The 25,454-nt window shown below is 48.1% G+C and overlaps 10 protein-coding genes across 10 annotated transcripts; 4 read left to right on the top strand and 6 right to left on the bottom strand.

Annotated features, from left to right (window-relative positions):
* Nucleotides 1–142: 142 nt before the first annotated feature.
* KY384_007091 (uncharacterized protein) lies at nt 143–4,282 on the bottom strand (the record flags this gene model as incomplete). The annotated part of the gene is made up of 6 exons (XM_044815583.1): nt 143–577; nt 635–885; nt 937–1,183; nt 1,234–3,906; nt 3,958–4,146; nt 4,202–4,282. The coding sequence occupies 6 exons, from the start codon at nt 4,280–4,282 to the stop codon at nt 143–145; spliced, it is 3,876 nt and encodes a 1,291-aa protein (XP_044667457.1).
* Nucleotides 4,283–6,431: 2,149 nt separating this feature from the next.
* Nucleotides 6,432–6,974, bottom strand: KY384_007090 (uncharacterized protein; the record flags this gene model as incomplete). The annotated part of the gene is made up of 2 exons (XM_044815582.1): nt 6,432–6,811; nt 6,938–6,974. 2 exons carry the CDS (start codon nt 6,972–6,974, stop codon nt 6,432–6,434), a joined length of 417 nt encoding a protein of 138 aa, XP_044667456.1.
* Nucleotides 6,975–7,697: 723 nt separating this feature from the next.
* Nucleotides 7,698–8,777, bottom strand: KY384_007089 (uncharacterized protein; the record flags this gene model as incomplete). Its single annotated transcript, XM_044815581.1, has 1 exon — nt 7,698–8,777. The coding sequence occupies one exon, from the start codon at nt 8,775–8,777 to the stop codon at nt 7,698–7,700; it is 1,080 nt and encodes a 359-aa protein (XP_044667455.1).
* Nucleotides 8,778–9,309: 532 nt separating this feature from the next.
* Nucleotides 9,310–11,183, bottom strand: KY384_007088 (uncharacterized protein; the record flags this gene model as incomplete). The annotated part of the gene is made up of 3 exons (XM_044815580.1): nt 9,310–9,544; nt 9,610–10,640; nt 10,833–11,183. 3 exons carry the CDS (start codon nt 11,181–11,183, stop codon nt 9,310–9,312), a joined length of 1,617 nt encoding a protein of 538 aa, XP_044667454.1.
* A 572-nt stretch (nt 11,184–11,755) lies between these two features.
* KY384_007087 (uncharacterized protein) lies at nt 11,756–13,529 on the top strand (the record flags this gene model as incomplete). The annotated part of the gene is made up of 3 exons (XM_044815579.1): nt 11,756–11,981; nt 12,039–12,105; nt 12,164–13,529. 3 exons carry the CDS (start codon nt 11,756–11,758, stop codon nt 13,527–13,529), a joined length of 1,659 nt encoding a protein of 552 aa, XP_044667453.1.
* Nucleotides 13,530–13,570: 41 nt separating this feature from the next.
* KY384_007086 (uncharacterized protein) lies at nt 13,571–14,554 on the bottom strand (the record flags this gene model as incomplete). Its single annotated transcript, XM_044815578.1, has 1 exon — nt 13,571–14,554. One exon carries the CDS (start codon nt 14,552–14,554, stop codon nt 13,571–13,573), a length of 984 nt encoding a protein of 327 aa, XP_044667452.1.
* Nucleotides 14,555–17,990: 3,436 nt separating this feature from the next.
* Nucleotides 17,991–19,259, top strand: KY384_007085 (uncharacterized protein; the record flags this gene model as incomplete). Its single annotated transcript, XM_044815577.1, has 1 exon — nt 17,991–19,259. The coding sequence occupies one exon, from the start codon at nt 17,991–17,993 to the stop codon at nt 19,257–19,259; it is 1,269 nt and encodes a 422-aa protein (XP_044667451.1).
* A 418-nt stretch (nt 19,260–19,677) lies between these two features.
* On the bottom strand, nt 19,678–20,643 carry KY384_007084 (uncharacterized protein; the record flags this gene model as incomplete). The annotated part of the gene is made up of 1 exon (XM_044815576.1): nt 19,678–20,643. The coding sequence occupies one exon, from the start codon at nt 20,641–20,643 to the stop codon at nt 19,678–19,680; it is 966 nt and encodes a 321-aa protein (XP_044667450.1).
* A 672-nt stretch (nt 20,644–21,315) lies between these two features.
* KY384_007083 (uncharacterized protein) lies at nt 21,316–22,474 on the top strand (the record flags this gene model as incomplete). Its single annotated transcript, XM_044815575.1, has 3 exons — nt 21,316–21,595; nt 21,739–21,903; nt 21,975–22,474. 3 exons carry the CDS (start codon nt 21,316–21,318, stop codon nt 22,472–22,474), a joined length of 945 nt encoding a protein of 314 aa, XP_044667449.1.
* A 1,073-nt stretch (nt 22,475–23,547) lies between these two features.
* KY384_007082 (uncharacterized protein) lies at nt 23,548–25,041 on the top strand (the record flags this gene model as incomplete). Its single annotated transcript, XM_044815574.1, has 1 exon — nt 23,548–25,041. The coding sequence occupies one exon, from the start codon at nt 23,548–23,550 to the stop codon at nt 25,039–25,041; it is 1,494 nt and encodes a 497-aa protein (XP_044667448.1).
* Between the last annotated feature and the right edge of the window lie 413 nt (nt 25,042–25,454).

Genomic DNA, 25,454 nt, shown 5'->3' with positions numbered 1-25,454 from the left:
AGCAAATTGAATGATGAGCAACAATATAACTACAATATCAGCTATTGACGGACTGGAAATGAGCCCCATCTGTATATACATGAAAGAGCAACTGAGGTTCCTTGGCTATGCATCTCAAAGTAACACAATTTGTGCATCTAGGCTAGAATCCAAAGTTATCAAGTAGGCTGCTTCCTTCCGGCTCCTTGAACATAGTTGGCTTGGGCTTCTCTTCAACAGATGACTTCGGCGTCTTAGGAACGAGGCTACTCTTTCTTCTGCTTTTCCGTCTAGCCTCTTTATCTGCCTTAGATGCATGATCCATGTCGGTAAGTACGCCTGTGTGCTGCTCGACAAATTTCCAATTGCGTACCAAATCTAGTGCAAGAATATCACACCCCATTCGACAGTATTGAAGCGCAGTCTGGAGCACGAATGTCCACTCCTTTTGACGGGGGATGGGCAACGGTTTGCGAGCCTGCAGCCTTTGATCCCGCAATTGCCTGTACAGAACAAGTCGTGCTGGCTCGTTGTTTATATATGACTTCGCTTGTACTTTGGACGACTGGTTGAGAAACACTAGGGCTTCCAAGGGCTCCTATAATCAAGGTCATTTCAGATGGCCCTGGACACTTGGGGTGCTGTTAGAACTTACTAGCAGAGCCCTGATAGCTAGATCAGGCTTTCTTAGAATCCAAAAGGCCCAGTGAGCCTGCCAGCGATTACCATTCATTGCGGCCTCTGGTAAGATGTGATCTTTTACAAGGCTGCGGAAGACAGAGCTGTCGTCCCCCGCGTAGACCCTTGCGATTGCAATGGCAAGTTGTATATCTCCTATTTGATTGACGCAGATGTTGACGGTGTCTTTGAGTCTGTCTGCCAATAAGAACCACGCAGCTGCATACTCTGTTCCTTGTCAGCTGTGATTCGAATAAAATTAGGTCATGTTTTTCCCACCAAATCTCCGTTTTCCAAGCAAAGCATAGGCATTCTTCAAAGCAGCTGACTTCCACCTATCTTCCGAGAAATTATTCTTTAGCAATTTTTGTGTACCTGCTTGCTCTCGGTTTCCATGTGCAATCCTCCAAAGTCCTAGCAAGACGCTCTTCTTTCTTAATGCAAAGTAGTACAGACTACAGTTGATTGGATTCTTTTCGTCGGTCTTGGTGTACTCATTGCGAGCCACTACTTCCAATTGGGCTTCCTATGATATAGTGAGCAATCCCGAACCTTCAAACAAGCAGATGCACTCACGAGAGCACTGCGATCACTCAGCCACAGAAACATGCCGGATTCTTTAGCACGTCCCCAAGTCAAACTGCCTTGATATCCTCGCGAAACAAGATCGATGAGTATGTCATGACTGTTGCTATGCGAAGCCCAAGCATACTCTCTCCACAACATCTCCGTACTTCTCATGCTCCTTGTAACCTTGCGAAACAGGTAAAGAGTGAATATCGTGTAATATTTCAATCCACAAATGTCTAGTGAACGGCTATGTCTTCTAGCCAAAGCAAGGCTCTTGATCACATGCACTAAATCGGACTGATGATTGCTTGACAACTGCGGCAGATTCAAGCTCGAGAGTGTTTCTCTCAGGGACATTGCGCGGTCTTCATTGATGGCACCTGCTTCATCGTCTGCGTCATTCCATGACTTAAGGAAGCTCTGTTCTCGTGCCAACTCTGTGAAGAAGTTTTCAAGGGGCAAAGCCAGGAAGGGATCCATCTGGTCGCCGGGTGTGAAATATTTGAGCATTTCGTAAAGAGTAAATATCACTCCGTTGACCTCGGGGAATCGACCGGCTAAGAACAGTTGATCTAGGACTGCTGGGTGGTACACGGGTAATGAGGTATTCCAGCTTTGCGATCCGCCCATCGAATTAGAATCAATTTCATCTTGCTGATTCCTCGTGTCATGGACGAATAGCTGGCGTCCAGCTGCAATTACGAGCTTCTGGGCTTGTAACCAAGTGATGTGCGAAATTGGGTTTGATGAAAGCTCTTTCAAGCTGACTTTGTGAATCGGGACCCAAGCTAAGATATCCTCACTGTAATCGAATCTTTGTTGGGCCACAATGATGATACTTTGAGCAAGGCTAACGGCGAGGACCGTGCTGCTCCTTGTCAAAGACCACCTCAAGTCTGTAATTGTTTGCAGGGGATCACATTCAAACACATATTCAAGATATGAACTTCGCATGTCCCATATGAATAATTGACGCCTTGTAGCACCGACGAGAGCTACTTTAAGATTAGAGCTGGCAGCAACTAGAGATGGAGCTGTTATCTCTGAAAATAGTACCGAGGACTGGTGCCATTTGACTATGGCACTTTGAGGTTCGATAGCAGCAGTCCATGTCCTGAGTATGCCTCTCTTGGTACATGATAAAAGAACATTTATGGATAAATCCTCAATTGAGCTTGCCCTCGAAGAAGAGTCACCACGATCGATAGGTATGATATGCTCTACCGTCTCCCCAATACCAAGGTCAAATTTGCAAACTTGGGTGATTGCACAAATGTTAGAGGCTCCATTTGCTGAGATATCGGTGCTATGCTCTAACAAACTTATCCTCCAAACCAAGCCCGTCAGATCCACGGTGATTCCGGCGATATAGTGTACGCGAGCGTTCCCAATTAGCGAACCCAGTTGCAGAAGGCACGAGAGATCAGCATCGGGTCTAGATGGGCAAGACGTAATCTCTTCGGCAAAGGGTTTGCTTGTATCTAAGAGAGCCAATCTATCCGAATAGAGATTGACAATATGACTATTGTCATTTAGCAGACAGCTGTGCATAATATTCTGTGATGAATCCAACGAGCTTTCCGGAATCAACGAATATGAGTTATTAGCTGCTCGTTCCGTCCAAAAGATAGCTTCTTTGTCATCACTAACGGTCAGTAGATTATGACCATTGACGCCATGTACCATATGTTCTATAGGGCTACAGTGTCCAGCCCAGAGAGCCTTGATACTCGAACGAGTTGAGCGTGGTGATGAATCAAACATTTCATTGAATGTTGACTGGTGCCACATTATGTGTCCATCAAAGAAGTGGGTGAGCAGAGAAAACTTCGATGGAGCAGTGTGGTCAGAAAAGTTGACGAAAGTCACATTAGACTTGTGATTTCGAATTTCAACAGGGAAGAGCGGGAAATCTTCCATGTGTGCAATATTGAAAATCTCAGTGCCTTTCCTCGTCTTGCAGCCAATGCTTTCAAGCCCCCAGGCAGACATGTTACCATGCCAGTCGAGGACAACACAAACGTCAGGCTTCCTCTTACTGATCTCAGCTAAGTGCTCCACCGCATGATCAGCATCAACACTATTACCACTTACATTCAGGATATCGCTGGCACAATGGCGGAAGTCATGGCTGTTGATGAAGAAGGCGAATCTTTCTTGGATATCTGAGGTGATCCCAAGTCGACGGGATTGTATCGATTGCTGCATATCGATCTCTGCCCAAAGTTGTAGGCCTTGGAGACCGTGTGGGTCCGTGGCCGCCCATATCCTAATCCGGCCGTCTGTGCATACGGACAGCAAAACATTGTCTACACTCTGCTCGTTGTGATGGTGCTCGTGCGGTGGGGGCTTCCGCCACGATATTTGAGTTATAGGTGAGGGATGAGATAGGTAGGTGAACTCAAAGCGAGTGTCGTCTGAATCAAAAGACTGTCTGCGCCATACTTTGACAAGACGATCATGCCATCCAGTAGAGGCAACAAGGCTAGCATCAGGGGAAAAAGTTGCAATCTTCACAGGCTTTGCGAGCTTGCGATCCCATACTTTACGTCCGTTCTTGGCTGTACGGTACAGTCTCAGAAAAGTAGATCCAGCGAGTAGCTCCTCTTCTGATCCCCATGAGAGCGTTGGCGAGTTACTGTACTCTGTGAAGACTGACAGTGAAAGTTGGAGAGACCACTGCAACGTTCATGAATATCGCTTTTTGCTTCACATTTGTTGTGATTTTACCTTCAGAAATCCTTCCTCTCGTCCATATGGCCGATATACGAAGATCTCGTCCCGACTGCAAACGGCGATCTTGCCAGACCGATCGTCTATAGAGAGAGCATCGAGAGCATCACATTGATCAAGGTATGTAGTCTGTAAGAGGCTGCTGGGCCCACTGAGAACAATGAAGCCGTTGCCTGAAATGTAGGCCTGATGCAGTAGATGTATCAGCCTTGACAACTTGGAAATTGCTCAAGACGCTCACCACCAAGCATTGTCCATTCCATTGTGCTGTGGAGAGAGCTTGAAGCTTTGCCTGGGGCTTGCCAGGGAGGACTGCTCGCATGGGACTGAGCAGGGGACAACGGGCTTTTCGTAGTCAGCTTATGTCCACCTGCTCGCATCATCATAGGTACCAATTGTTTAAGCTATCATTTATGGAGAAAAACTTCTGATACTAAGGTACCCCAGTGGCCAAGGCGAGCTGAGAGCTTTGGGCGAATTTTGAATCATGCCTACGTACCTAGAAAAGTGGTTGCAGGGGAGGGACGTACGGAGTACTCAAATACAATTACAGCTGTTAGAGATGGGGACCTTAGGGACTTCGCTCGAAGGATGCAGAAGTCACCATGGACTTCCACCCCGTCCCCTGGTTTTTTACCTTGCTCCAATGGGTGCTTGACCAGTTGCTGTCTCCAATTCCTCCTCCACCACATGCGCGTTTGAGCAGGCCACGCATTGCCATCAACGGAGCTGGCTTGACAGGAGTGTCTGCCGCAGCGCATTGCGTCGGACATGGATTCGATGTTACGATCTTCGAAGCAGGTAGTGGGAAGAACTGAGGAGGAATTGGAGAGCAAGTATCTTTGCGATGGCTCTGCAGTAGTCTTACTGACCTTTTGCATAGAAGTAAACAACACATCAGGCCTCCAGATCCACAGCCTCATGTACCGCTTCCATCCCTCTATCCAGTGAAAATCAGGCGATCCAGATCGGCAAGCCATAGTCGGACAGATCACGAAGCTATGGGAACGTTATGGTCTTCAAGAACGTACAAAATTTGACCATCGCGTAAAGTCAAGTGAGGCAAGATGACCTCGGTCATTGGATCATCAATAGCAACACGAGCGATAAGTATGACGGCGTCACGCCTGCCATCGGTACTTAGGGTGACCCCAAAATGCCCCAAAATGCCCAATCAAGAGTCATTCAAGGGCGAGATCTACCATTCTTCACACCTCGACGGTTGGACAGCACGTGGGAAGAATGTTTCTCATCGTTGGTGGTGGTGCATCCGCAGTGGAAGCTCTTGAATTCGTTGTTGAAACTGGAGCGGAGTCGACATAAGTCCTAGCTAGGAGTGACAAATGGATTATTCCCAGGAATGCCTTCGTCGACTCTATACTTGCTTTAAATATCTTTGGGCAGGAAACTTCCTTCTCTTAGATACTAGAGTCTTCGTTGCGGATCTTCTTCAACCGTGATCTGGAAGACTTGGTTCCGCAGTCGGGAGGACTGTTCACGGAGACGCCGATGGTCAACTCTGACATCTTCCATCAGATACGTCAGCACAAAGCTGAGTGGCTGAGAGGAGACGCTCTTGGATTTTCTAACAAAGGTATACGCTTCAATCGCCACGACAAAAGCGTTCCAAAGGGTGGACCCGGGCATGAGACAGAGATCAAGGGTGACATGGTCATCATGGCTACTGGATACTAACGTCCGAGTCTTAGCTTCCTGCCCGATGAAGTTTTCAGCGAGCCATGTGCTCCTCCAAATTGGTATGAAGACTGACCGTGAACGTATGTGGTAGCATACTAAACTAACGAAACCCTTTTAGATACCTGCAAGTCTTTCCTCCCGAGCACATGGATATTTGTGCGAACAATTGTACAGTAAGCAAGACCTTCTGCATCTTTCTTGTTTTCAGATCAACTAAGCATTTCCAATCTTAGTGTGTCAATGCTATAGGCACGATAGGCAATTATCATATTGGGATCTACATGAGGCTGCTTTGGAGTTCTTGGTGGATCATCTGGCAAGACCGCAGGAGTACTAGATGAAGAAATGGATTGACATGACTCGATTCATCAAGAAACGCTCCCCCACGAAAGCCTTTGACTTCCTCACCTATTCCGAGCTGACGTACTGTTTCGTTTTCGTTGTTCTCATCAACCCTTTCCTATGGAAGTGGGCACTTTTCGTCTTCTTCGGCATAGGTGACCTTGTGCCCAAGAATATCGTAGAGGTAGAGGATTCACTGAGGAACGGATCGTCTATGAAGAAAATAAGATAAACGAAAGACTTGAATCATGCAGCATCAAGAAGAAAGCACTGACGATCAAATGTTCCACCAGTCAAAGCCGACTATTATGAGCGCACATCATAACAATGGTAGCTCAAGATAGAATATAGAGATCAGGGACTAGCCAAGTATTTGGTTACAAAGCCTCTGCTGTCTTAGAATAGATTCTTGGACCCATTTCACTCTCCCTTCATCCATCTACCACCTCTTTAAACCCTCGCTCCCTATTTCCACCAACAACATTTTGCTCTACCCAACTGACTGGCCACAACAACCCGGCGCCAATAACACAAAGCCCAGTAGCCACAAGTTGCGCTACCAGAACCAACACTCTCAGAATCCCAAACCAAGACACGAACTTCACAAACTCGGTGACCTGATAAAGATCATTCTGGCTCTGGATGAGATACTTGGGCCTCTTCTTTCCTTCCTGAACAGTGGTTGTTGCATGGTCTTCGATGAGTCGTAGCACGGTGGTTAGGTGTACGTGGGCGGCGAAGAAGGGGATGATCCAGATACGAAAGACTTGGCTGAGAGAGACGTAGAGGATCAGGTTTTTCTCGTCGAAGGCTTTCATGGATTACTACATTGTAGACACGTGGAAAGCTTTACGACGAAACACGACAGAACGAGAGGGGTTTCATTAGAGATGGCAATAAAGAGTGATGGCTTGTAGGAGAGAGGGCGTCTACTCACCCAGTGACTCCACCTCCAACTCAATCCTCGGTGACATGATCTTGTACCAGCGGTAAATGCACCAGATCAGCCATCTGCTGCCTTCGAAGCTGCCGGTCCGGCAGAAGGGGTGCGTGAAAGAGGCGGAGGGCGTGAAATAGCGTTCGATTGTTGTACGCTGGACGGAGGGTGAAGTTTGGGTTAGTAGGTGGATTATGTGCGGGATCTCCGTTGCTACATCAGGTCTTAGAGGAAAGAGCAAAAAGAAAGGACTGAAATTGAATTTACATGGATCTTCCATATTGATGATTGTATCGAGAGATTATTTGGACGTTATAGAGTAGATCAAGATCGTAGCAGATGATACCTGTCTACGAAAGATAACATGAAAATAAGGAGACGGAGGATGAGTGAATATGAAGAACACGAAAAAATTATGGGTGAAAAGCTTGAAGATTTTGAAATTTCGATGATAATCCAAGCGATGTCGAAATGATGTCACATCCAACTTTGAAATTAGGGCCCACCTTAGCACCCCCTATCTCAGTAATGATACCTTCACCAGCGCTTGGTGGATGGTAGAGTCGACCCTCCTACGAAGGACGCATTTAGTCTGAAGGTTCTCAGGCTGAATGGCCAAATTCAGCCAGACTCGCTATCAGCTTTGAGACTTCCCTGGAGTAAACCGCATAGAATCCAGGAGTTGATAACGCGTCGTCTTTTTTGCTCTTCTCGGAGGAAGATAGGATTTGCGTTTTCCCTGCTGAATGTGCCCCGATGATCAAGTCTTTTTGCTCGCAGCCTCATCCAATGCATAGTAATACCCTTCCATCTCACCCCTGGTTTGGTACCACATCGCCGTCATCTTATTTAGTCCATGGTCCGGAATATTTGTGTCCTCCCACCAAAATTTGTGATGCAAGCTCTTAGCTCCAGCGTTGAGATCGTCCAGGGTTGGGAAGGACGTTGTCCACTTATAGTAGAGATCCTGCCATGGCATCGGACCATCTCTGCGGTGAGCGTAGTTCATCAGATTCTGTTCAAACATTGAAGCATCAAATCGCGGCGGCTCGTGGTATAGAAGGTGCATATAATAATCGAAAAGTTCCAACGAAGGTTGGAACAAGAAGAACCCCGCTCCGAACAGTGGCTCATTGGGATCTGGAGGATATTGATGGGTCCAGTCATGCTGTTGGGCCTGTCCCGCAAATGCATATTGCTTAGGTACCTTGCCCTTATCTTGGTCTTCTATAAGATCCAGATTTGTCTCCTGCACCTTGGTGCTATCATCCTTAAATATACCATCCATGCGATCGGTTATATAGACGTCCGAGTCAATGTACAAGACTCTCTCGAATTGGGTGAGTTGCATGATTCGCAACTTGGTCATCTGTGTCATATAGCGCTGCTGGAGGCCATTCTTTGATGTAATCCATTCCGGATTCTCCACGTAGTCCACATCCACAATCATCGCCCCGTCCTTTGCCAGTCTTTCTTTTTTGCTCTCCTTCACGCGCGGTGTGCAGGCGACTACAAGGGGGATTGAGGCGTTTGCTTTCGTCTTTGGTGCGTGCATAAGCTGGTAGGCCAACACTCGAGTGGCTACAAAGTATTCGTCGTCTTCATCGCTCGTCGTATTTTCATGTGTCCAATGATCCTGTAGGAAGGCGACATAGGCATGTGAGGATCCCTGGCTATTCCCAGTAGGTGCTGGGCTCTTGCCATGGCTCTTGCTCGTCTGGTATTTATGGAAGCGACCGAGAGAGGGTAAGGTTGAGCGGGGCGTGAAGACAAGGAGTGAGAAGGAGATGAGGGCAACGGCAACAAAGATAAAGGTCGTGAGCGTCGAACGCGCAGGCATCATATGGAAAAGCGTTCAGTCAAGGAACGTGATTTATTGTCATCGAGCCATGGTCAAGAGGTTTAGAGGAGATATATAGTCCAGGGAACTGTTCAATTCCAACATACGGAAGTCCACGTAAGACCCCTGAAACCTTAGCTCCAGATCCGACGGAAGCTAAGATGGTCTCAAACCTTATGAGCCCGTTGCATCTAAGGGGAGGCACATCTAGTCGGCATGGAACAAATGGACAATGGGTTTTGCGAACATGATAATGCGACCTTTTGTTAGACCGAATTAGACTTTTCTCTATCTTCAAAGCGCATTGAGCTCTCGAGGCTCACTATTTTCTGTTCAGCGAGGCCAAACTACTATCACCGTCCAATGGTCCATGGACAGGTCATCAGGAAGGACAGGGCCAGTGCCATAGCTTTGTTGATTCGCCAACGATGTCCTCATGGGTCACACTCCGCCTGCGAGTAAGGACGCAAAGTCCACATCGTTTCAGCAGCTCCGGTAGACCGGTGACTGAGCTGCATGAGGACCCAACTTCTCACCGTTTCTGCCAGTCCAACGCAACCGTCTCCGGATGTTTCATCTGCAGCGTGATCCTTAACCCGGAATCATTGACTACATTCATCACTCTCTGCTTCGCTTGGGCAGTGCTTTCATCCGCTTCGGGCCGTGCATTCACAGTGTGATCTTTGAAAAGGGAGGCTAATACCGCCACGAACTCTACTTGGGAGAATTTCTTTCCTGGACAGATTCGGGGGCTGCTGTCGAACCAACTAATGAGTGGGAGTCAGCAAGGAGATGGGTTACAGGATGGTTCATGCTTCAATGGTGGACTTACGGCATGTAACAGCCTTTGACAGGTGGTTGCTTGAATACATCTCCGTTTGAGATCTCGTCACCGTTTGTGCCGTCGTTATCTATCCAGCGGGTTGGTTTCCATTCAAGCGAATCCTTGCCCCAGATGCTTGGGTTTGTGTGATTGGCAGCATGGTTCATCACTACAAACGTGCCGGGTGGAATCACATGTCGCTTGCCGCCAATGCTGAGCGTTTGAGAAGAGTCTTTGACACATCTCTTGAGTTCAGGCACAGGGCCATACAAGCGAAGGGTCTCATACATGGCAGCAAGGCATCGTTTCAGACGGGGAAATAGCTCCTCATATTTCCAGCCATCTGGTGGACCCGCATCGGCTAAGACGACATCGAGTTCTTCGTACAGCCAGTCTCGATATTCAGGATGGACTGAAAGCAACGTGATTACATAGGCAAGTGTATTAGCCGTCGTCTCATGACCGGCAAGGTTGTAGATGAAGAGATTTCCCATGATCTCATCATCGGTCAGGGAGTAGTTGGCCGCCTTACCTTCCTCAGAGGCTCGAATCAGGGACGTTATTAAGTTCTCGGATTCTACGTCTGGTTTTGAATCACGAAGCCTCATTCGTTCCCTTTCTTGATCAATCATTTCCGTCATGTATTGTTTGAACTCCCGGAGAGCCAAACCGACATCGCGGAGATATCTTGGCAAATAAGGTTTATCGAGGATGGTGTGTTTAAACATAATGAGCACGGTAAAATTATCAAGAAGGTTACAAAGAGCGTCCTTGTAGCTCAGGACGTGACCCGGGGCAATCGCCTTTGTGCCCGAGTTAAATGAGTATTCTTGACCAAAACCTGCCCGTGTGAGCACATGTAAAGCTAAGACTAATGTGTCTGCGCAAGTGGTGCGGACACCACGATCTCCTTGGCTCAACCAGAAGGAAAGCATTTGGCCAGACTGTCGGAGTGATTCTTTCCACACAAGAGCGCTGTTACGTTCGTTGAACGGAGGCGTAGTAAGTTTTCTATGACGCTGCCAGGTAGCTCCCTCAACCTTGAAGAAGGAAGGTCAACAAGAGCCGATCTGATTGGGCATGAGAAACATACGCTGTCCACATTTGGGCCAATAAATTCTAACGAGCCTGAATCTGCTTGTTAGGAAATCTTAATTTGCATGATTTTGTGGGCAGAATGTCGCACCATATGTTTCGTCTGGTTGAACAAAATCTTTTCGCCGAGAGGCCACCTCCTCAATAGCACCTGCATCGCCTATATACAATTGTACCCATGCTGGAGTGACGATACAGAAAGCGTCTCCATGCTTTTCGTGTATACCGTACTTCTCGTGGTAGGTCCACTCAAAATTGGTGTATTTAAAATAGTAATACAAACCAAATGGCAACTTCTCAAGCAAAGGACGGAATGTCTGGTTGAAAATGATCCATAGGGGATTGAGCAGGCTCACGGGATTGACGATGACGTGAAAGCCAAACTTGCGGGCTTTTTTGTAGTTCCGGAAGAGGCACCAGTAGCTGTAAATAGTCCATGAGCAGGCCAGAAATGCCAAGCTAGACAAAGTGGATGAGAGCCAAGTCATGGTGTTTGAGGGACAGAACCTGTCCCAGCACACGTCCGTACACGTGCTGCAAGCAGAAAGCGGTTTACAATGTCATTGATTCATAAGAATGTGAAAGCAGAAGAGCGATGTCAACACAGGAGTAGTTTCGAGGTGTTGGAGGAGCTGACGTCGTCAAGCAGTAGCCGAGGATGCCCATCAATCGGGCGTTTTACCCACGTAGATCTACTTTCAGATCCGCAAAGGACGAATCGTATGGTCTACGAGCGAAGACAAAGCAGACGAAAGGTCGCTATGCAGCCGCCAGGTATGACTGCCAGGACTGGGAGGACGTTTTTGTAGAAACCTTTCATAGGACTTGTGAGGCCCAAATAGGGGGCTGACAGCTGACAGCTGACAGCGGCACCAGGCTCCCTTAGGCTTGGTCAATAACGCTAACTTCTACCCTAATTTCTCTTCTCCTTGCACTATCAGACTCATTTCACTACCCTAACACAGGCGAAGGTTTCTATCTTACTCATGCACATAGTCGTAATCATCACTGTCTGTCTCATTGACCTGGTTTCCCGGCACCTTGATGTTACGAAGCTTCAATGAGCCCTCCAACCGTCGACAAATTCCTAGGTGAGATTTCTCACATAATTCAGCAAAAGAACGGCGTGCAATTACAGGATTATCTTGTGATCGAGCCCCCTCTACCGGAGCTGTACAAGCAGATAGTCAATGAGCTGAGACAAGCTTATCCTAACACTAGTAGCCATGAGGCTCTAGAGAACAAAATCAAGTCTTTCATTCCTGAGAATGATGATGGGGAGAATGGTGGGTCTAGATCGTCTTTTATTTCGTTCATGGTGAAATACTTCTCATTCGTAAGAGATGTGAACGTCGAAAACCTTCTCGAAACCCATGACATGCTGAAGGGCCTTTTGAAGTACATGACCCTGTGCGACGCATCCGGAAATTGGCTTATTCACTTCTAGCCAATGTATACTAGCGCTAAGCTCGTTCATGGGCGTCACCGTGCTACCGACAGTCATCTCTTTATCACGGATGCTAGCCAGGTTGGCGATTGGGCTTGATAAGCGGCCTGATTTGATTGCGGATCTCACTCGCAGGGAGAGTGTTGGGGGTGAAGAAGCCGTGGAAAGAGTCACGCTTGTAGAAGGCTCGGCAAATGTTATTCGAGAAGCATTCAAGAAGTGCCTGAGTGAGCGCAGTGGTGGCCCCTCAGGAACAGATGCCAGTGGCAAACCCGAGGGGCGTCGCATTGGGATATACTTGACAGCCAATTTATGCTTAAAATTGTTCTTCCACTGCAAGAAGCTTAGGAGTGCGGAGCAGATCTTTGGTAATATCTACCAGCAATCGCCTCCTCTTGCGCTTTTTCCAGCATCCCAGCGTGTCACATACCTCTATTACCTGGGCCGCTATCTTTTCGCCAACAACCACTTCTATCGAGCACAGCTTGCGCTTCAAGCAGCATACGATCAATGCTACAAGCAAAGCCTAAGTCAACGCCGATCCATACTGATCTATCTCATCACGTCCAATATCATTTTGGGAAGATTTCCGTCACCTGTACTTTGGCAGCAACAGGTAGCTTTAGGCTTGCAGGAAAAGTTCCAGCCTATATGCACTGCTATTGCAAAGGGAGATCTCGCCTCCTTTAGAAAACTCACGAACGTGGAAAGTGAGCAAGCTAGCTGGTTCTTGCAAAAACGTATATTGATTCAGATATCAAATCGTTGCGAGATCCAGGTGTGGCGATCTTTAGCCCGACGCACGTTTCTGCTGTCTGGCTCTATCGGTGATGCGGCGAACAAGATAGCACCAACCATGGGTCTGCAAGATATGCTGACGCTAGCTGTGTACCTCGAAAAGAAAGCACTAGACCAACAACAAATTGGCCTTGAGACAAGTAGCTTTGTCAATGGTGGACCAGGCCAGGCAAAGCATACAAACTCAATCTTCATGGTCGGAAACAACACGAATGACAACCAACAACGGTCGGCAAGGACTGGCTATGTAGATCCTGATCTGGAAAGAGCGATCGAGCTCGAGCCGTCCTTACTTCCCACACTGGAGCTGGTTGAGTCGATTGCGGCTTCAATGGTAGAGCAGGATCTCCTTCACGGATTCTTGAGTCACTCGTCTCATCGCTTCGCCATTACAGGCGCCAAAAGCGCGGCTCCGCTGCAAGTCGGCTTCCCAAAAGTCTGGGATGTGATCAAAGCCAAAGCAAATATGGAGGTCCCGGGATGGGTGAAGGAAGACAAGAACGCGCCATCGGCAATGCCAGGCAGATTTGGCCCAGGGATGGTAGTAAACTTGAGTGGTGCCAGACCAGCAGGTGCAGCAGCTGGATAGTCTCTCCGACTCCACGTCTTGAACACCAGCGTTGCAGATTACTACCTCCTTTTTCTTTTCGGACCTTTAGCAACCCTCTTCTCCCACCGCTCTCCTGGCCTCCCGCCCATCCCTTTAAATGCACCATCACCACCTACTCTCCTCTTCTTCCTTCCCTTTGTGTCTCCAAAATCAATCTGCTCCAAGGCTCCAAAGCCCCCAACATCCAATTCCTCTGCCCCACCGCCAATCCGTCTTTGTTTCTTCTTCTTCTCCCCAGGCAATCTCACAAGTCTCTGCTCCTCGTATTCCCTTCTCTCATCCTCTCTTTCCTTCTCCTTTCCTCGCAACTTGCTTCCAGCGCCAATACTTGGCTCAGCGACTGGCGCGTCTGTCATTTCCTCTCTAATAAATGCATCAACAGCCGTAGAGCGTCGCGGGCGTCGTGTACGCTCAGCTTTCCGCTCAGTGGTAGGTAGAGAGGTGGGCGTTATGCGTGGAGGCTTATAGATCTCGTCCTTCTCTTGGCGGGCAAAGGAGTCTTTGCTGGAGGGGAGGACGAAGGCGGAAGGGTTGGGGCGATGAGAGAGCTCGGAGATTGGTAGCGATGGTGGATGGGGATCGAAATCAGAGTCCTGGTCATCAAGTGCCCTTGGAGGTAGGGCACTTGTATTTCGATGGTTATTAGCAGTGTCAGCTTCGGAAGCAGCTGCTAGTAGCTTGTCGAGCTGATATCGCAGTTTGCCTTCAAGTGGACGGACGCCTTTCTCAAGGTAGACTCGGAGCTCGATTAGCTTCTTAGTGACATCCTCGATTGGGTTTTCGCCTTGTATCTGCAACGTCGCTTGTTTCGTATTTCGGAGGTTGAGAATGATGAGGTAAACGAGGTTTTGCAAATAGGCGAGGAGTAGTTCATTCTTAGTGTCGAACAGCGATATTCCGTCAGTTGGGGCAGCGAGACCACCTGGATCTGGAAATGAGGACGACGAGTTTTGCAAAGATTCCGTGAGAGTGGACAGCAGGTTGGGTAGCGTCATCTGTGTCATGGCGAGCTTTGCATATGTTTAGACATGCTCCGAGTTCTCTTGTGGTCGTCTTTCGCCAATGCCAATGACGAGGCCAACGGGAATTGACACTAGTTCTAGTTCTAGTTCTACCCATTCCGTGATGAAATCTACCCGCACCCGTCGGTGGAATATTCTACAGCGGCCTGTTCCCAGGCGCAACCTTGTCGTCTGTTCTCTTTGTTAGATCGTCTTGACATTGAGCCTGCAATGAGGGAGATTTGTTTGATCTGCGCGGTTACTACAACAATACCGCATTGCCGGATGCGATAAGGCTGGCGGTCTCGGAAAATATGCCTCATCATACGTCGTCCTCCCACACCATGTTGGACGAGAAGTGAAGTACATAGCACAATCATTGGAAAAAGGAGCACCCTTCGCCCGCAGCCGGCCACGTTGCTATACGCCCTGCCGTTTGAAAGCCGAGCCGTTGACTAGATTGACACCAGTCGGATAATTTTCTCATTTGGCTCCTCGTTATGGCCTTGCATATGCATCTTGATGCGCGTGAGATCTTTAGCTGCCATCAATGGCAACGGCTTTGTGGAGTCTCTTTATAGTGGGGTCGGATTGAATGGATCCCACAGCCCCGATCAATCATGAAGCTGAGCTTTCATTCGTTGACCTGCGAATGTCCCAATTCCCGTGCTTTATCTGGCGTCCTTCAAATGGAAAGTACCTAGGGAGAATCCCGCGCCATGCTTACTCGCATGATATTACACCCCAATCTACTTGCTTGCACGATCGCCTGTTGACAGGGCAATCGGGACGCAATCTACAACTTGCTTCAAGGAACATGGTTGACTTCCTATCCTTGCTCATTGTCTTGCGTCTTCCTTGACCTCTCTCGCAGCTAATACTAGAGCTGTCGCATTCTTTCGGTAGGCGTAAGAAAAGAGGAAACACGACATATGTCGGTAGGATGCCGCAATCTCAACTTCAAGACTTGTATCTACTACTGCATGGTTCGAGCAATAGGATCGGACTGTGTCCTGGGCCAAACTATCCTTTTCTCCTCGATGAAGAGGACTTTCAAAGGCTAACTCCCGAACATCATCACCTTAGCCTGAGCTCGTGCTCATCTTGATATACTACCCGAAGCATTCACTAGCTTGAGGTTCCGTCACAAGGAAAGAGTCCTATCTAAGAGTGAGTTTCATGCTGTACAGGAAACACTGACACCATTTTGGCGAAAAGATTGAAAGAACCTTGCTCAACAACTTTCAAATGTCACGGTCCAAAGCACCTTTCCATGCACTTCCATCAACAGGATTGGCGGATGCCGTGAACACGATAGCCAGTAGCTACAGTCAAGAAGACTGGAGGATATTTATCAATCCTTGTTGAGGAGGCAAAGCTAGCTCGAAAGAATCAGCCGTGAGCGGCTTTTATAAACGACTACATATTCAGTGTGATTGCGAGGGCCCGCGTTAGCTCATCTCTTGGATCTAGAGACAGGCGCCGATGTGACTTGTCTGGAGATCGGCATTCTAATGATATTTGGGCTGCATTGCTAAGAAATACAAAATAAAAATGCCAAAACAGAAGCGCTATAAGACAGACGGCAGGAGCTTGAAAAAAGCAGGACGTATCGAAGCCTCAAAGAGGTCAGGGAGTAAAGTTTCCACGTGCGGTTCATCATCTAAGTACTCTCGTTCTCCCAATAGTGGCGTCCGGTAAACATATTGCATTGATTTATTGCGTGGTTGTCGATCTTTTCACCGCTAGTATAAAGGATCTCGAGAGTAGGCTCATATTCTGGACAAGCTGTTTGAAATTGACTTCCTTTGTGCTGAGGTTTTCGCTCGCTGGTGGCAAGACGACCATTAGCAGCAAAATTGCATAGCGTATCTATCGTTAGCAATAGGTCTATCATAGCAGGGTTGTACGTCGAGTGAAATGGAAATGCGACTTGATTCTCCTAATCTTGCTCCGGTTACAAGGCCAAGACGATTGAGTGCTGATGCAAAAGCATTATCGACGGTACAGGCCTTATTTGCTTGCTTCTCAAGCGAGGTACATCACGCTATAGCATGGTGTTGATCTTCACCTGCGCGATGTCAGGAGGGGATACATGTGCCAGAAGTGACCCAAGAGGAGCATCGAAAACAAATGAGCCTTAGCAAGTGTCACGGAACTTTCACTTCCGAGAGCCAGTGATGTAACGCGACTTTATCAGAGCACCTTAGCAAATGTCTTAAGGACCAAATGCTACGAGAGATCTCAGCAGACGTAGATCTCGCCACCACCACGCGATATGAGAAGAACCAACCGATGGGTCGTACATTATCGGGTTGCCAGAGTCAGCCGTCCTGCCTCACTCAGATGGTCGTACTGGGCAGATAACTCACTGGATATCGGCTGCCGGTCAACATGTCGTCTGCAATATGCGAAATATGCACGACCGGCTGCAAGATTCCAGGATTCAAATGTCCGAGCGGCATCTCTTGGGTATGACCCTGCATATTCAGTGCGGTGTGCTAGCCTGACTGGCCAAGATGGATGTTGTATGTCTGATCGAGCGAATAGCCGGAATATACCATGATGTCCCTTTGGTCAGGTTATAGTCATTTCAGTATTCACTGGCTGCATGAGAGCGATCCTTTACATGATATAGATCTTGGTGCCAATAGCAAATGAGTGGGATTGCACTGTTTCAGTCCTGATAAGATCTGTCCAATGCCTCGGTGTCATCTCACAGACTTGACATCATGACGCTTCGATCAATGCTTCCATACGTACGGCCAGCTCACTTCTCGGCCAAGCTCCATTGATTGACTTGCAGTGAAGTCTAGCGGCTTGCGGCTCTATCTTGTAAAGGCTCCAGGGCCTGAGGGACTAGGACTACTCTACGCCTAGTGTGGGAGCTAGCAGGGGGATGGGATAAGGTAAGCTTTTAGGTCAGAACATAGACTTGCCCTGCCTTACCGTTTTCTTCTACTATTCATCCCTTCCACACCAGTCCATGTAATCAATGGAGGTCAGATATTATTGATGCGGCACCAGCACCCACCACTCAAAGAGACGGCTAGCTCTGTCACAATGCTTGCCATTCGTCTTAAGGCCCGTCGATCCCAACCCGTGGCCTCGCCTCGGTTGCTCCGGCAAGTCCCTGGCAGAAAATGTAAAATGCACGAGGAGCTGCACCACACTGGTTCATAGTGTCATAGACCTGAAGCGTGTCGACCTAATTCGTTCTCTGTGCACCAGCAGCATGGGCGTTCTTGAGCTCTCTGGTGCCTACGAATCAGATGATGTTCACACTCTCCCACCATTTCAGTAGTCCAGCCCGGTTTTATTCTAAAGCACGCCGTCGCCTGCCTCTCGCCCCAGCCATACACCAGACCACAGCAACCATTGACCACTGGTGACTACCTTATACTTCGAGCCGAGACCGCTGCTCCCTCTCCCTCCCGCCATGGATGACGTCGTTGACCAATCCCGACTTCCCACCGCCTCCGCCGCAAAGCTTGTCAAATTAAGGGAGTCTTGTGATGGTTGCCTTGTTGCCAAAGTCAAGTGCAGCAAAGACAAACCATTGTGTAAGCGCTGTCTCACAAATGGATTCTCTTGTGTCTACAGTCCATCCATGAAGACTGGCCGGAAGAGCCAGAAAAATAATCCAAATAAGACAACGAAATATCCTCAAGAGCCAACGAACATACCACCACGGATCAACAGTCCGCTACAATCTCGCTCGCTCTTTGAAGCTGTCACCAATGCAGATTTGCTCAACAGCACGCAAGCCTCTTTCCAAAATCAAGATGCCTCCCAATTTAGCGCTCACGGTCACCTCCACGATGTGACGAACGACTTGATGATGGACGGGGGCGCCAATGAGCCAACGAATAAAACGTATAGCCAGATGATGGACAGAGCCCTGAGTTCTGCGGATTATCTTGATCCGTTCATGGCCTTCTTCGACCCCAGCAAAGGCTTTGACTTTTCTTCTGTGCCAATATCACCGAGTACTTCTCCAGAACATCCGAGTCTTGATAGTCTCCCAACCCATCAAGCTAGTGGATTAGGACCTTATGCAAGGGTCGATATCTCACCATCGACACACAGTAGCTCCCCGCGTCGTCGTGCCAGGACTCCGCTTACATCATCTTCATCAGAGCATAGCCCGAACCAGCACCAGAACCAGTCCTGCGACTGTTTCACTACGTGTGTGCAAATCTTTCAAACCCTTCACCGTCATTCGTGCTTGTTATCAACATCGCAACAGGATGGCGGAACTTCTTTCGATGTCGTCCTCAATACTAACAAGAAGGCCATTGAGAGCTGCATGATACTTGTGAGTTGCGCTCGATGTGTGTCAGAGTGTAGCAAAAGCGTCGTCATGATGATGCTTGCTACCATTGTGGGGAAAGTGATCAGTCTGTACCGGGAAGCGTGCTCCCTCATGTTTGGCTCCTCCAACAGCATGCAGAGCACGGCGCAACTCGCTTTCGGCTCTTACGAATTCACCGGAGAAAACAGACAATTACTTGAGATAGAAATTCTTCTTCTAGATTTGAAAAGAGTTGCGGGCGTGTTAATGGCTTATTCTGAAAAGTTCTGCGTCGGCACTCCAGCTAAAGATGATGAATTGAGTATGTATGAAAGCTTGAAGTCACATTTAGAGGAAAACCTCCACAACGTCGTTCAATACCTTACTACACAGAAGGACAGCGTGTCGAAATGATTCACGTTTTTGGGAGCAGAACAGTAACGCTAGCGCTATGATAATGGTTAATTGGCAGAATGAATTAAGGAACTTGGTAACAGCGAGCGCACACGTGGAACTAGATTCTCGGAATTTGTACTTTTAGTCTAGTCTATCTACGTATCGCAACCCGATTTATCACGAACATCATTCAGCACCCCCAGTCAAGGTGGTTTGACACCAAATTCAAGGTACCACTCGAAAAATCATCTTCGGAAACAGGAATTTGCCTGTTGGCGAATCTCGTATATACAGGAACGGTGTCACTCATGGACGTCTATGTAACTGTACCTTTTGAACCGCGCTACCTTTCTACGATCTTTTTCGTTCGTGCTCGGATGGATACGAAGCAACGTGGGTGCTAGGAAATTGGCTAGTAGTCACATTCACTCCCAGTCTATTGGCCAGCTCCTCCACTCATGGTAAGTACCTGACCTACTTTGTCATTAGCAGGAGCAGAGCCAACACGACCATAATTCGACTCACCATTTACCCATCCTCCATCGTCACTTACCAGAAAGGCCACCACCCTCGCCACATCGACTGGTAGGCCACACCTCCCGAGCGGGCAAGTTTCTGCCATGGCCAATTCAACCTTCTCAGCCGACCATTCCGCAGTCCCACCTGGAATGTATCGCCATGCGACCTGGGTGAACATGTCGCTCTTGATTCCTCCTGGTGCGATTGCGTTCACCGTTATCTGTTTTGAGCCAAAGTCTTTTGCGAACGATTTTGTAGCTCCGTTGATGGCTGCTTTACTCGCACTGTAAAGGGCATGATCTCCCACAGTGATCAAACCTGCGGCAATTGAGCTCATCAATATCAGACGGCCCCCCGGCTCACAATACTGATAGGCGTGCTGTGCTACAAAGAATTGAGCCCTAAAATTAAGGCCAAAGACTGTGTCGAACCGCTCCTCCGTGATATCTTCAGTACGGTCAAAGCTTTCCATGCCGGAATTTGAGCAGACGATGTCGATTTTGCCGTATATCGCTTTAGCTTCGTGGAAGAGCCTTCCTATCTCTGGAACCCGGGATACATCCGCCTGCAAGGCTGCTGCACTGCCTCCTGAATCCTCTATTTGCTGCACAATTCGTTCTGCAGCATCTTTACCTCGCACATAATTGACGATGACCGAAGCATGACGGGCTCCTAGCTCGAGCGCTATGCCGGCTCCAATTCCACGTGAAGCTCCGGTGATTAGGGCTACTTTTCCTGCCAGGTTCTTCGGTATCGAATAGAGGGGCCGCTCCACTGCAGGATAAGTTGGTATCGAGGCACTTTTCATGATCTCCTGTTTCTCGGACAATGTGTTCCGAGGTCCTCTGCTGGTGAAAAGACGCTTGATACTAGCACAAGACATCGAGTGAGTCTGCCTTTCCCCCGCGTAAGAGTCTTGTCGGAAAAGATGGTGTATTACTTGAGAAAAGCTGAAAGGATATGAAAACAAGATGCAAGTAGAACACGGCTGGTATATACAAGTTCGAGACTGGGAAAGATACAAATGAGCCGTGGGAGAACACGTCGCTTGCTGACGCGTCAATTTGTGGCACTTACTCGCTCTTTGAGGGTAATGCACGATTGACAAATGGGGTTCTGGATTTCGGAAGGTTACCCCAGACATCATTCGGCAGAAACGACACTAACTATTTTAACAGTAATTAGTCGGAGCCACTTCGATGGATTCGTCCATGCTACAACAACGGTCACCGAAGATAAGACTGACGCTTGGTTCAATAAATTGCCAAGGTGCCCACATATCTACCGAGGACTAGAGCGACTTATCTAGCACCAATACGACCCTTGTGTGACAAGGATCTAGGATACACCAAACGAGGTTGTCACACAGAGTCTCCTACACACTCCTTGGTTGCCTATACCAAATTCCACATTCCATAACATCTCGGAGTCGACAGACACGTACGGGTATATTTGGGTGACTCGAGACACATCTATTATCTCTCAGCGCCAGATTTGTTTGTCCTAGAGGAGCAACTATTCAAAGATCGTCTGATTATCTTCGCATCCGTGGACTATGGCTGAAGGCCAACTTGAAGGGGGTTCACTTGACTCACCGGAAAACAGACCCTCAATATTTCTGCAAGAGGATCACTTCAGAATGCCTTCAGAATCGAACTTACCGAGTGCAGCGCCTGGGCAGAGCCACGTCCCTTCACTTGAGGGCATCAGTGCAAGACTTACATCGCCAGCTGATTCGCTCATTCGCAAACCTCCTGCTACAGATCTACCCAGTAAGCCTTCCACTGAGCAGATTGAAACACCGTGCGATCGCACAGAACAGAGCAACATGGAAGGTAAGGCTTTGTCACGATTTCATGCACATGACATCTTCATGGGTGGATTTGGGGAAGGAGCGTTCGGAGACATTTCTTATCCTGATCTTGGATACTTTTTGTTCAGCAAAGTGAGACGTGAAGACTGACTGCGGCGTAAGCAGCTCAAGAGACATCGCCTTTTGATGATGCGACAGATTTCCGCAATAATGAGCCCCAGACGATTGCCAGCCCAGATATGGCCCCTCGAAATGAAGTCGACAAAGACGATTCTAAATACACCGCAGACCCCTGCGATGGTAAACTGCAGCAGCAGATTTCATTCGAAGGTAAGGCGATTTTTCTCATGGTTCACAGGCATAACATATCGCAAAATAATTTTCGGTCATCTTGCCTTCAGAACCTCAAAACTCACACTATATTATTCTAGACTATCTCAGCTTCAAGACTTTGTCTTTCACCTGGGCTGATACCTATGATACGAAAGATTTCGGCCGCCTCTCTACTATCCTGGCCCCTGCGTTGCGCATCGACTACAGCATTGTTGCATCAACTCTTCCCAAAGTGGAGCGAATGCCGGCAGACGACTTTTTGGCATTCGTGTCATCTCCTTATTTCTTAGGAGATCCCTTGATACACACCCAGCACTTGCTCGGAGCCTCCAAATTTGAAAGAATTAGCGAGGACGAAGTGTTGGGCTCGTGGCAAATCCGGGCTGCGCACCAAAGATATGATCAGACTGGCAGGGTAGAATGCAATGGACATGGCCATGCAATGGTTGAGCATTGGTACAAGAAAGTTCTAGATGGCGCTGAAATGGTTTGGAAATTGGCGGGAGTCCGACCTAACGTGCGGTGGAACGAGGGAAACTTCGAAAAGATCTTTCGAGGTCCAGTGTGAGCATTGCTTCCTCGGCTTCAGAAGTCTAGTTCGAGGTAAACATCGTGTACTTACACATGCAACTGGTCCAATCACTACTAGCTGAATGAGTCAGCATCCACGCTGCAAGCTTTGCCGGTAGGGTTTTTGCCCTTGCATATCAGCTTTCTCTTACCTTTAAGCGAGCCAAAGGACAACTAGCCGATTGACATGCACGAGAACGAGATCTCGGGCCCAGACGCACAGTGACCGCTCGCTTTGGTCATTCACGTCATTTGATATCTGAACTGTGAATTCAGCGTTCTCGTACTCTTATCACACAAACAGACCGAAGCTTGCATAATGTAAGGTCCAATACTCGGTCATCAGCCTAAGCTCCCAAAATTTGGTCACACCGCTTCCTACCAGCCCTATCTCGGTCCTCTACTACATATGACTAAAGGGATCACCCACTTTTCTCCACAGCCGTTGGAGTCTCGCCTAAATCGGCCTGGGTATCTCACTTTGGATTCATCATGACCTGTAGATACATGTCGTTGACCAAGATGCTCGCCACCACCCGTCCATCATCGGGTCATTGTAAGGGCTGCTTCTACCAGCTACGGCCACTCGGGGTCTTGCATCCTCTTGCGTAATATCGATGGCTACAGCGTCACAAAACGATTCCTCCTTAAGAATCCTTTCATTCATTTTGTTGTGATGCTATGATACCGGTAGTCATACAACCATATTGTTCTCGTCTTGTTCGATATGACTGACCCCAATGCCTATCCGAAGGTTGATTACGGCCGCAATGTCAATGCTCCTGATGTCTTGATTGTCGGTGCTGGTATTGCAGGTATGTCATTGGATCAAACTCGAAGGACTGACCAACATCACGAATAGAGGTTGACATCTTGTCGTTAGGCTTGTGCATTGCTATTGACCTGATCAGATCTGGTAGCGGTTGTAGTTTTATCATCGTGGAAAAAGGTAGTCAGGTTGGTGGGACATGGCATGATAATACATACCCAGGGTGCTGCTGTGATGGTACGGTAGCTTGCACTGCTCAAGAAGCATGACTAGCTTCCATACCAGTGCTGACCTTGACAGTAATGAGCCATCTTTACTCATACTCATTTGAGCGCAATGCCGATTGGAGTCGAGAGTATCCAGGACAACAGGAGATCCAGGACTATCTCATAGGCGTAGCTCACAAATATGAGCTCTACAGGCATATACGATTCAATTCGTCCGTTGAAGAGGCCCATTGGAACGAAGATAGGTTCAACTGGACAACCACGGTCCGTAGACAGGGTGATAAAGAGAAAGAAGTCAGTGAAACTTACCAGGTCGAGTCTGACTTTCTCATCTCTGCAACCGGCCAGCTCAGTCAACCTAAATACCCCCACCTACCAGAGATTGAGAAATTTCAAGGCAAAATCATGCATTCCGCTCGCTGGGACTGGAACTACAGCATACGGGGGAAGAGAGTCGGTATCATAGGTACAGGCGCGACAGCAGCTCAAATTATACCAGAGGTTGCCCAATCTTCCTCGTCCCTATTGGTTTTCCAACGCAGTCCAGCTTGGGTGGTACCTCGTCACGATCACCCTATCAGTCAAATTCGGCGCGCTTTATATAAATACATTCCATTGGTACAGCAACATTATCGAGCTAGTATAATGGACGAGCGTGAATCCAAATTCGAACCAAGCTTCTACCCTAAGAGCACTAAGCATGAGTTTGTAAAGCAGCTTTGTCAGAAACACATGCTCAACCAGCTTCCGGGCGAAGCAAATGCGTCTCTACGCCAACAATTGACGCCAAATTATCCGTTCAGCTGCAAACGAATTATTGTCAGCGATGACTTTTATCCTACACTGCTGCGTCAGAATGTAAGCTTGGAGACAAGCGCTATCGTCAACGTCACTGAAAAGGGCATCAAATTGGCCAACGGAACCCATCACGATCTTGATGTCCTAATTCTGGCTACCGGCTTCCACAGTACGAACTTCCTCTCCGACATTCGGATATATGGCTCGAACGGATATCCTTTGCACTCAACCTGGTCAAAAGCTGGCGCTTCAGCGTACCTGGGGATCACAGTACCCAATCTTCCGAATTTTGGCATGCTCTATGGACCTAATACTAACATAGCCTACAACAGCCTCATAATTCAGATTGAAGCACAATCACTGTATCTCTCTCGAATTGTTAGTAACGTACTATCCGCGAAACGAAGTGGTAAGACTCTACGCATCGAACCAAGGGCTGATGTCACCGATGCGTATAATCGTGCAATTCAGAGTAAATTGAGCGGAAGCACATTTGCCGACACTCGATGCAATTCCTGGTTCAAGGACGAAAAGGGCCGGATCACCAATAATTGGGCTGGTAGCGCGGTCGAGTACCAGCAACGCGTCCAGAGACTTGACTGGAGTGATTATGAAGTCTTGGGAACGGCGACCGGGGATGTGCTGAAAAAAGGCGTCATAAAGTGGAGTAGACGGAAGGAAGAAGGAGCTTGGAGTGCTGTAGAATTGTCAACGGCGGCCGTGGGCATGTTGGTATTGGGAATTCTGGGTCTGTGGTTTCAGCTTAGATAAAATCTTATAAAGGGGAGTAATACTGAAAGACTGGCAATTCTCCTCCCTTTAAAGACCTTGACAACGTAGGCTTCATTAGAGCCTACCTGTTACTGATATTCTACTCCCAACCTGACAGTGTGCACATTAAGAATCCTCATCAAGGACTTTCTTAATTAAGGCCACGAATCACATCGACCACGGACGCGTGTACGCTTGGTGTACGATCTGACAACCTGTCTGATGCCTCGGTGTTGGTAAAGGCCTCGATTTTGCGTCACACCTGCACAATTCGGTGAACGTCGGATCCTAGTCGACCTTTCATCTTGCGCAACTGAGCCTGCCAAACCGCTTACCCAAATAAGATCTTCAATTCTGAGGCTAGCAGTCCTACTTAAGCTGATATCATCCCACGGGCCTATCATCTATGTCAA

Source organism: Bacidia gigantensis, assembly GCF_019456465.1.
Source record: "Bacidia gigantensis strain McMullin 20006 chromosome Unknown contig_255, whole genome shotgun sequence".
Lineage (NCBI taxonomy): Eukaryota > Fungi > Ascomycota > Lecanoromycetes > Lecanorales > Ramalinaceae > Bacidia > Bacidia gigantensis.
The sequence above is the reverse complement of the archived record's forward strand: the minus strand, read 5'-3'. Positions and strand labels throughout refer to the sequence as shown.